Consider the following 11,369-nt stretch of genomic DNA (forward strand, 5'->3'; position numbering starts at 1 on the left):
ACTGTAGAAGCTTTATGTCTGTAATTAGTATACGGGGTTCGGCGTAATACGACCAAAGACGTCCAAAATGAAAAACGAGGTTTATAGTTAGTGTGTATATTTATATCGTAAATAAAACCAATTGGGTGACTTACACAACTCGATAGTACAATGTATGATTCGTAATTGCTAAAAAAAACCGTTCGTTGAGTTCAAATGCGGACACAACTCCATGCGTGACCGCTCCGTGTATATTCGATTCTCGACTCCCTATCCTCGATTGACCACAGGGGTCCGAAGTAATAAAAAAGATAACAAAATCCAACAAGCCCCATTTGAGTAACTGTTGCTCCATATGGGGCTGCTTTGGTGAATCAAAGTTAGCGTCCTGCAAATAATCTAAAATAGAGCTGCAAGAATTGTAAGATGCTTCTGCTAATTCAGAGCCTTGGCTGGTCAACTATCGGTAGTCTTCTGAGAAAAGAGACTGCCCCTTTCTACTTGAGAAAATTATTCTTTAAATATTCAGATGACAGAGAACGGTTCCTGCGCTCATCAGATACTGATGTGCAGGATTCCGTTACTGAATGGTCAAAATGGCCAAAATTTTCTCATCGCGGCGCAAAGCTTTGGAACAATCTAGAAAGAGAAACAAAATTGGCACCCCCCCCCCCCCCTGAAAATCTTCACAGAACAACTATAAAAGGGGTTGTAACTTTAATTTTATTTTTACGTTCTTTTTCGTAGATTTTGTATCATATTTTATTGTAAATTAGGTATTTTAATTTCTTTTGTTCTTAGTTTAGTGTTTTCGTTTAAACAGGTCGGATTAAAAAACATATCTTGATATGAAACCTATAACCTGTATAAAACATTTCAAAATGAAATGAAAGTTAAAAATGCAAATAAATTGGTTGTTATCTGCATTTATGACTTCCAGGGCCAATAACAAGGCTTTTGTAATGAAATATTATTCGGTAAAGGAATGTAGGATATAGAAAAATCCAGCCATGATATATTTGTTAGTAGTTGTAATCCCAGGTCATGCGAAAATGGCACGCGATTAATAGAGATGAGAGATATGTCCTGCGGACATTTTCATATTCTACATAATGGGTACAATGGGAGCGCTTTGCAATTCATTGCTGTTAAGGATGGTTTCGATAGTCTGACAATAAATAGACCAGGATATCGTTGTGTCAACTGCGTCTATAAAAAGAGAGTACTTCTTCAAAACAACACTCTCTGCTTCAAAGACGTTCGGCAACCTGCGAATTCGGGCAGTGGCAATCAACACTAGTAGGATGAATTGGCTATATACACCCGCACTGGTACTTTTGGTTCATGGACTGGCTCTATTCAACTGTATTCCGTTGCCAAACAAAGCGCGTGGAAAAGACAAGGAAAACAAACCAGGCAATCGCTTTGGATTAAAAAAAGCAGCCGTAAGTTAAATTTTTGCGATAATGTTTTTACGAATTCTCCATCTCTTTTTAAATTGTCTTGAAGAAGGCAAACGTCTCGTTATTCATCTATCAGTTCATGTTTCGTCGATAGAGTCACATCGCTTTTTCCTGTAATTTATAAACAGCTAGAATCCTTTACAATCTTATATACGCTTCACCCGCCTTACAGCAAACCAATGTTTGAAGAACGGCTATTTTATCTAAGCGGTTGCCCCTTGGCAATAACATTGCATAACAAACATAAAGGCACCTCGGGGCAAAATATTTGCATGCTTTATGAATCTATTTTCAAACAATGAAAAATATGAGAAATCTCAACCTTAAGCTTTCAGGTCTCAGACATCGGTAGGCTGTCAGCAACTTACTTTGTATTCTGGATTTTCTATTTAAATAACGTAGGAAGTTTACCAGCTATGAGAAGACAAGGCAGTTTGGATGAACACGCAGGCGAGCCATTAACATTGACTCTTGGAAGGCTTTTAACGGCGGAAGACTAGCTTAAAGAAATCAAACCAAAACTGGACGTCAGAAGCGAATTTTTGCTTGCGCTGCGTTCCCTTCTCCAGAAGACGGGCCATTTACGGGGGCAACCTAAATTTAATCCTATATCAAGGGGTTGATCCATTAACCGTACAATTCACACTAAATTGCAACCTTTGTCCAAATGTTGCTACGGCACTATATACAACAATAACCATGTGTATCTAATATAACTGACCACAGACTTAGATCTGAATCAATGCATGCATACATTCCAAAGGTTTTTCAAAGTGCGCATTTTGTGCAACTGAGAATGTTTTCGTCATCTTGATAAATAATTGTAACACAACAAAGAAGCGCATTTTATAACCCGATTTAGACGCTTCCCTTGTAGCCTTGTATTAGAGAATCGTGTTCAATGAAATCTATGGGATAATTTCGCAGTGGCAGGATATTTTAGCTAAAGAAAATTCTTAATATTTGTTCCAGGTTTTACTCTTAATCAAAAGGGAACGCTAGGAGAACCTCTACCCCAGTTCTTGGCAGGATCAGCTTTTTATTTGGTCAAAATTCGGTGAGAAAATGTTTGGGGAGGGTAATAATTTAGCAACGTCCTTGTGATGGAATCCTATGATTTTGAAACTGCCTTTACATAACCAAATTTAAGTCATGGATGTTCTGTTGAGGTGAAATTGGCGTTTCTTGTTGGGAAAAGGGCGTCTTCTGGCAAAAAAAAGGATGTGGCCAAAAAAATTTGTTTCGTCCGGCATCAGGTATAGTTGGTAAGGAAACAAACATTTTGTCCTCCAGCCCAAGGTGGTCTGCAACTTGCAGAAAAGAGTCTCTACCAACAAGCAGGACCTTCATATACTTAAAAGATCCCAATAACGAAGAAGGCTTCACTCGTATAAAAAGGTAGTTGAGCCAAACTCATATGGGAATCGCAAACCTTTAAAAAGCCCGGTTGTAATACTGTTACTCTAGACGACGAACTTAATATCTTATGTTCAGTATTCTTTCATATCAGATTTTATAATATGTTCACTATTTTTGTTAATAATGTAATTTTCATTCCCTTAGAATTATCTAAAAAGTTTCGGTTATACACCAGATGACTTTAGCGATGAAGATCCAACAGAGGACGGAATTAAGGATTTTCTTACAAGTTTCCAATCCTACGCTGCCATCCCCGTAACAGGTTTGTTGACATAATGATTTCTTATTGTACGAGGATAGCTGTTATGGGGCTGTTTACAGGTTTACTGAGGGACGAGCTGGTAGCCACTTACTCTCAATATAGGGTTAGTTACAGACAAAACTGCAGAAATAATTGTTCTAGCACCACCACTACCCTCGGGATTAACAACAGTGCCGTTGGAACGAAATTCATATCGGGGGGGGGGGGGGGGTGGCTCATCGTATTCCTTCTCATTCAGTACGCTAATATAAAAGAAGTATACTACAGCTTGATAATTAATTATTGTGGGGGAGCTCCAGCCCCCAAGCCCCCTGGTTCTGACGACCCTGAACAAAAATTAGATTAAACGTCATAAATAGCACGGAAGATCACACACTGATAGCCTTCAAGTTGAAAACATCATTGAAAACGTTGATAAAAATAAACATAGTAAACATCACATAAATAATTATATAAAGTATTAAATCAAAAAAATTAATGGATTTTTATTGTTATGGTGTCTTAGGGAAAGCACCAATCTAAAATGGATTTTGACTGAAGGAAAATCCAAGGCAATATTTTTCAGTTTGTTTCATCAATTTGTCCCATAGTCTCGTCTACTATAACATGATTGTAATGTCAACTTGAAATAGGAAAGGTCTTCCAAAGTTTAAGAATAACGTTTATAATATAGCTCGTAATAAACTTTTTATTTCAGATTTTAAAAGTACCCAAAGTAATATGGAGGAGAAAAACAAGTGAAACACGGTTTAGTAAAAAACATTAACATTGAAATATCAACAAAAGAGCTATCAACTAAAAACAAAAGATTTAGTAATTTTGCACAGTTACGATATTACTTTGTAACATTTGATCTCAATTTTAGCAAAAAAGACTCTAGATTTGAAAAAAATTCAACCTGGGCTGGACAGAACGAGCTTTAATAGAATTTATAGTTGCGCCTAGATTTTCTCTTTTTCATCAGGGATGGATTATCGTTATCAAAATTTGAAGCTTTCTTGATCATACTCTTGAAGAACAAATCAGCCCACTTTTTATTTTTCATACCCTCTAATGTTCTTTCCAGCTGTTTCTTTTCCTTCAACGGAGGATTTCTCTCTTTTATATTTCTGAGAAAGTTTTCGTTTACAAAAAGACCTTTTGTACCAAGTTTAGGCCATAAAAACGAAACTCCGTCAATTTGTGCTGGCACCAAATTATTCTGGATCAGGTTTCTCATCTTTTTCCTAAGCCAAGCTGTTACTCGTTGTACAACTTGGATTACAACCGATTTCTTTGATTAATTTCCCATATTCAATTTTATATATATATCTTCTATGGTTAAGACATATAAACAAACCCAAAGCCAAGGGCATATTTAAGAGATAACTCAACACAGTTACTTTTAGAATTTCTCAATCATTTTCTTTGCTCTGACGAAAAGTGGGGGCTCATGCCCCCCCCCTGCTTCGCTGGCCCTGGATCAGAACTTTTCCGATAAAATAGCAGTTTAGCTTTACAGGTGGGTTTTTTCCCGGCCCTGAAATCACACAGTTTTGTTTGCTAGGGACACTTGATAACACAACAGTAGCAAAAATGAAAGAATCAAGATGTGGAATGCGTGATCCAAGAAAAGTATTCAAGATAAAAGGGAAGCGACAGAGGCGGTATGTTCTCCAAGGAGGTGATTGGCTGCATAAACTAGGGCCCGATGTAAGTTACAGAATTTTCGTCTGCAGACTCTTCAGTAACAAACACTCACTCAATATTTAGCGATACAAAATTCAATAAAATTCAATTTTCCGCTGTTTATATCTCCTGAGGTTACCTCTTTTTCTGACACGTTTCTTTTTGATTTGATGGATATTAATCTCCGATGGTTGTGCATTCTCTTTTTGTCATTTAAGTCAGTGAAACGTAGTCATGTATAAACTTCGTTCAGTTTGAGAAAGTTACCGAATACCTACTTCACGAAAAAACATAAGAAAATCGATAGAAAGCAAAATGGACTTAGTATCAAATCAATTAACTTATAATGTACACTAAACGGTCATGTTCCTTTGTGTCTAGCCCCACCTTGGGCGCCAAATATTGTTTTGTCAATCACTATCTGAGAATTTCAACGTCATGATATTATCAAATATATTTTTTAGATTTTCTCGAATTTGGCCAATACACACTACCAAAACGATTAGTAGAAGTTCGCAGCCATTTGAACAAATACTTTCTCTCAATGTCAGGTGCTTCAAATCCACGCAAGGTATTTTATTCAGTTTTGGCATTCCATAATATTCTAAACTTGCTTTTTCAGAGAAAGTTAACATGGAAAGTAATCAACGGTGGAAGCTATATAAACAAAGAGTTAACACGAAAAATTATGTTTGATTCATTTGCAAAATGGTCCAAAGCAGCTAATTTGCACTTTGAAGAGACAACAAGCGATGATGCAGATATTCTTGTCTCCTTTGCTGCTGGCAGTCATGGAGATTTTTATCCATTCGATGGAAGAGGGGGCACGCTGGCCCATGCTTTCTACCCATTTCCTGGAGCAGGTGACTTGTTTTTATATTGTGTATTGTCCTGATGATTACAATATGACCTCGTTTTCGGTAACGTAATACCTGATGTAAGCCCATTCTCAAATTACTCTCCTGAGAATCTTTTGTAAACCCTTTTGACTGATCTTTCTACAGCAATCAGTGGCGATGTTCACTTTGATAACGATGAACACTTTACATTCAGAAAAGATTTTGGTACTGATATCATGTGGGTCGCTGTACACGAGGTTGGACACAGTCTCGGTTTGGAACACTCTGACAGACTTGAAGCCATTATGTATCCTTGGTACAGGGGGTCGACCGGCAAAGATTTTGATCTGACAAATGATGATGTAAGAGGAATCCAGCACATATATGGTATGGAAGCTTTGTCTGTATTCAGCAACATGATGAATATGCATCTAAAATATAGTTCAAGGGACTATGATAACAAGCAAGTCCCTTTAATTTCAGAAATTGCCCAGTTCATTACCGTACTTCACTGTTTACTATTATGTATTTTATTTATCCTCTTCCGCATATTTATAAGACTCGATGGCTCAAAAATATGTTCAGTCTATTTCAAAATGTTTTTGCCAGGTTCAGGTCTCAACAATTCAATTATGTTGTAGACACCATAGGGACTACACGCCAAATTTTAGCTGAAAGAAAAGAGATTGCAAAAATGAGGGTTGCAGCCCCCTGGTTTGAAAGAAAATACATCTGCGTAGTAACCAATGACCTTGCTTTTGTATACTGCATCTAATATGCTGCTGAAGAAAGTAATTCTTCTTCTAGTTCTTCCTTGAATAATATCCATGATGAAAGCATTATTAACTTCACAATTGTATGAACAAAGTTTCCAATGTAGAGGCTTTAGGCGGACATGAACAATCCGGAGAGCTACCATGTTTTGCTTGATGTCATATTTCTAGGAGAGCGTTCCCTGACCCTAGGCGACCTGTGATTCGTTGAGGCAGTCAAAAAACTCCTTGATGTGTATGACACGAGGTTAATCGGATTATTCGAACCGGATCCTTCACCTTCGCCGAAGCTTTACTTTAATCACCATTTTTAGGCCCAGCTCTGAACCCAACAACAGTTCCAGCAACAACGACAAAGCAAGCAACAACAACTACAAAAATAGTGGAACCACCAGTTCCAACTGAAAAATCTACAACGATTGCTCCTACCGCTCCTCCTACTGAAGCCACAACTGCTGCCCCAACGGTTGCTCCAACTGCTGCCCCAACAGATGCCCCCACTGCTGCCCCAACTGCTGCCCCAACGGATGCTCCAACTGCTGCCCCAACAGATGCCCCCACTGCTGCCCCAACGGATGCTCCAACTGCTGTCCCAACAGATGCCCCCACTGCTGCCCCAACGGATGCTCCAACTGCTGCCCCAACGGATGCCCCCACTGCTGCCCCAACGGATGCTCCAACTGCTGCCCCAACAGATGCCCCCACTGCTGCCCCAACGGATGCCCCCACTGCTGCCCCAACGGATGCTCCAACTGCTGCCCCAACAGATGCCCCCACTGCTGCCCCAACGGATGCTCCAACTGCTGCCCCAACGGATGCCCCCACTGCTGCCCCAACGGATGCCCCCACTGCTGCCCCAACGGAGGCTCCAACTGCTGCCCCAACAGATGCCCCCACTACTACCCCCAAAACTACACCTGTGAAAACCCCCGAACCCGTTGAGCCAACAAATCCGAGCTGCATTCCCAGTATAGATGCAGCTGTTGTTGCTCCTGATGGATGGGTGTATATATTTTCAGGACATTCTTTTTTCCTGATTTCACGGCGGGGACTGGAGTATGGTCCTTTCAAAGTCAATACCTATTTCTTCGGGATCACTGATACAATAACGGCAGCTTTTAGAAAAAAGGATGACAGCCTTGTGCTGTTTACTGGAGACAAGTTCGTATCTTTAACTTATCTCTTTAGCAAGATCGTTCTCACAAACCTACTACAACTACTGTAGCTTATAAAACTGATCTCAGAAATATTATCCCGCTAATATACCTTTGCAAATGAAGACCATTTGACGAATGAAGGCTTAATCAAAGCCACAATGTATCTGTAGTCTCACACTGGTTGATAAGCGTTATTGGCAAATCATTGTTTTAATTTTCTAGATATTACATATATAATGAATATGTAAGAATAGCAGGCCCAGGGCCAGTAACAGACTTCGGACTGCCATCTGGTACTAAAGTTGATGCAGCACTTGTTTGGAATGGAAACTCAAATGCTGATTGGGAAAGAGGGGATAAAGTCTATCTATTCTCAGGAGTAATGTACTTCAGACATGATGTAAGAACAGGAACAATTGACAGGTAAAGCATCAGGCCTATTTCTGTTAACGAGTTTTTAACTATTCGAGAAAACAGAAGATTTATCTCTTTTTTTCTCTAATGACTTCTCCTCTCTTACAATTTTTGATATCTTTCACTCCTTTTCCGAAAAAAATATCATTTCCTCCCCCTTCTCCCTAGAACAATGTTGATATTTACGATAAACATTATACAAGTAAGTGGTAGGGGGGGGTAATTACCCCCCTCCCCCCCACTTTTTTGAAAACATGGTCTACATATTTCGTCTAAAAACGGGTTAAAAAGCACTAGGTAGGGGTAGATCATATTTCCTAAGGAAATTTGATCTGGTACAAAGCACTGAAACGAGGTTATTAGGGCGTGGCCTTACTGGCCACGCCCATTACACTCCCACTCGGTAGTAGCTGGCGCCGCCACTGCAAGTAACAAAAAAGAAGATTCCCTTACCATCAACTTCTACATTCCCTTACCCGTTTAATAGTAAACCAACATTGCTCCATGCGGGAGACACTTGTAAACTGACTCCTATTCTAACCCTTTCTTTTTCAAGCTATATATCCTTCTACCGACTTTACAAGTGTCTCAAGCTTAAATCTTTTTTTTTTCCACACGAGTTTCCAAGGTCAATCTCCCTTTCCTCTCCACTTTCAGTCTGTCGCAAATCTTCATATTTTTCACCCTTCCTTCGGTTATAGCGACGGGCCTGTCTGACCGTGATGACAAGTTTGAATAAAATCAGTTGTTTTCTTTCAGTGGCTACCCGGCAGTGATCAGCGAAAGATGGCATGGTCTTCCCTCTGAAGTAAATGCTGCATTTTCTGGTTACTCCTCATTTGGCTTCACATGGCAAACTCATTTCATATCCAAAAACCAATTCCTCATATTCGATGACAGGTGAGATCTTTCTTTGGTATTTTGTCCGAATAGTCCACCCAGTGCCAGAAGATATTGGGGGCTTGGGGGCAACTGCATCTCCTCTTGACGATTTGGAATATTTATGTCGGATATATTTTGTATACGAATCAGACAATAACCTATTGCTCAACACAATGGAAAGTCACTGGAGCTGGAAGGGTAATAGACCTTTCCCCTAATTACGTCATGGCGCAATGCATTCTGGTACTTGTAGTTAAACCCGCAAATATTTGCTTATGTTTTGTACGGCGATCAGATGAAGTTCTGTTATTCTCCAACGCTCTTTGCTCGAATAATCAAACAAATCATGGAAAATACGGCAAAATATACCGAGCAGCATATCCCAAGGTTTTCACAAAGCTCTTGCCTGGAAATCAGCGCTGCAGAAAGTCGTTCCGACGGCAATTTGACAGCGAGCAACGATGTGATAAGACCTAGGCCAAACGAACCAAGGGGATAATGCTTCTAGTATTATGTAGTTGTGATTTCGAAAGGAGCAATGAGGTGCCAGTTATGGTTGTGCCATTATGTGGCAAAAAGTGGACAAATGTTCAAAATTGCATGCACGAAAACTGTTTTCAAAGAAAATTTTGAACCAACAGTTGTACTACAGCTTGCTTTAAAGCCATTTACAAGGGTTATCCACTGTTGGGATTGGTTTTGAAATTTTAAAACCAATGTACAAGATTATACTACATCTGATTGTAAAGTCATACACTGTTTGATGACTAAGATCCTGTCAAACTTGAAAAAGGCTTTGATCTTAAGAAAGGTTTACCAAATGGTGTCAGCTTGGATATAACCCCTTCTTTGGGGGGGGGGGCAAAGGATTGTCTGTCTGCACAAGAAGAGCTGAAGACAAATTGCTGCAATATAAACAAAGAAATTCATCATTCTCAGCAGCGTGCTGGATATTTTCCCATCAGATTGGAAACAGATCTTCAGATGCTTTTAATTGAAGAACAAACCTTAGTTTTCACAAGAAATAACAGTTTCCTCCCCGGAATAATGGGCTTCACGAATGCCGAACGTAAATATCCTTCTTTCCATAGTTTGTATCCATGTTTTTTACTTCTGTCACTGTCAGGCCTAATCGCAACACCAGAAATACTTTCTGTGACATCATTTCCCAAGCAAGAGCTTTGAGAAAAGCTAGGGATGTGCTGTTCGGTACATTCTGCCGTATTTCCATTATTTGTTTGACTATTTGAGTAAGTTAGTATGTTAAAAAGGCCCCGGCGGCTCTATTCTGGCCTTCGGGAATCCCCAGTCCAATATTGACAATGCCCTTCGATAACTAGCTAAAATATTTTTTCTAGGCGAGTTCAAGTTAAAGATAGCTATCCACAACCGATGAAGGAGTTATTAAAATGCTGAACTGTTACTACTGGCTTTGTACTTCCTTTATCGATCAACTTGACTTTTTTGTACCAATTCCTACCAATGTAGGAAGATTTTAAAATGTGTATCTTCTTTTTGCACGAAGTCAATCTCTTTTAAAGATATTTAATCATTTTCCCGTATAATACTCCTTCACAATAACGTATTTGTTTTCTGTATTGCTTCTTCCTTTCAGGTTGTTATTTAGTTTAGTATAAGGAATCTCGATTTTTTTCCCAAAGTTGTAGAAAATATGCAATACTGATGCCTATTCGAACAGGATGTTAACAACGCCTTCGATAAGCTTCATAAAGAATAATACAGAAACCCCTTAATTTTGTATATCACCAGACGCTTCTACACATCACCCACGCTTCATAAGACAGCACCCATTCATGGCAAGAAAGAACAAAATCATCTGCAGTGTTTGATACTGTAGTTACTATAAGTTATTATTCTTATTATCACACGAATTTACCCTCTATGACAGATTTCCGTATAACATACCAAATGCTTGCAGAAATGAAAGTAGTATCTGCACAAAATCATAAAGTTTATAGGATAATATGTACTCACTCAAAGACATTGAGGCCTGATGCAAGCTGCGAAATGATTTCAAAGTTGTAGACAGGCGATCGTTTCATTTGCACAACGACTTCCAAGAAGCTTGAGCCGAACCCCTAACGTATTTGCTGCTAGTGCATCTTAATCCATTTACTATTCTTTGACTTATCTTCAGGCCTTCACTGCCTTCAATTGTTCTCCGTTTTCCTCCTTTACTTCCCTCTTGCAATAAGCCTTAATACAAATTCGTTTGTTAAAATTATAATAGAGAAAAGTATGATGAAATTAAGGCCTAACTCACTTTATAGAAATTGGCGTTATCAAGGTTTTTGTAGCTGCCATATAGCAAATTTTCAATTTTCAATTCAATTGAAAAACCAATAAAGTACCAAACAAGCCAACAAAAAATAAGCTCCAACTATATAGTAATAGAATATAGGGTAACTGATACAATCTGATACCAGCGAGAACAATCTATTCAAAATCATGCCTTTTTAAATGTCGCTGCAAAAGCTATATATCTTGGCAAC

At 38.9% G+C, this 11,369-nt stretch overlaps 1 protein-coding gene across 1 annotated transcript; it reads left to right on the forward strand.

Annotated features, from left to right (window-relative positions):
- Positions 1–1,119: 1,119 nt before the first annotated feature.
- Positions 1,120–10,437, forward strand: LOC135692749 (uncharacterized). The gene is made up of 9 exons (XM_065211034.2): positions 1,120–1,424; positions 3,006–3,123; positions 4,670–4,815; positions 5,414–5,654; positions 5,796–6,017; positions 6,718–7,564; positions 7,783–7,983; positions 8,734–8,874; positions 10,215–10,437. The coding sequence occupies exons 1-9, from the start codon at positions 1,284–1,286 to the stop codon at positions 10,270–10,272; spliced, it is 2,115 nt and encodes a 704-aa protein (XP_065067106.2). The 5' UTR covers positions 1,120–1,283; the 3' UTR covers positions 10,273–10,437.
- The last annotated feature ends 932 nt before the right edge of the window (positions 10,438–11,369 follow it).

Source organism: Rhopilema esculentum, chromosome 3 (genome assembly GCF_057945365.1).
Source record: "Rhopilema esculentum isolate cy_ngs chromosome 3, ASM5794536v1, whole genome shotgun sequence".
Taxonomy (NCBI): domain Eukaryota; kingdom Metazoa; phylum Cnidaria; class Scyphozoa; order Rhizostomeae; family Rhizostomatidae; genus Rhopilema; species Rhopilema esculentum.

Coding starts and splice junctions, on each gene's coding strand:
- LOC135692749 (XM_065211034.2), top strand. CDS start 1,284: ATGAATTGGCTATATACACCCGCACTGGTACTTTTGGTTCATGGACTG. Junction 3,124..4,669: donor CGCTGCCATCCCCGTAACAG/GTTTGTTGACAT, acceptor TTTGTTTGCTAG/GGACACTTGATAACACAACA. Junction 7,984..8,733: donor AGAACAGGAACAATTGACAG/GTAAAGCATCAG, acceptor GTTTTCTTTCAG/TGGCTACCCGGCAGTGATCA.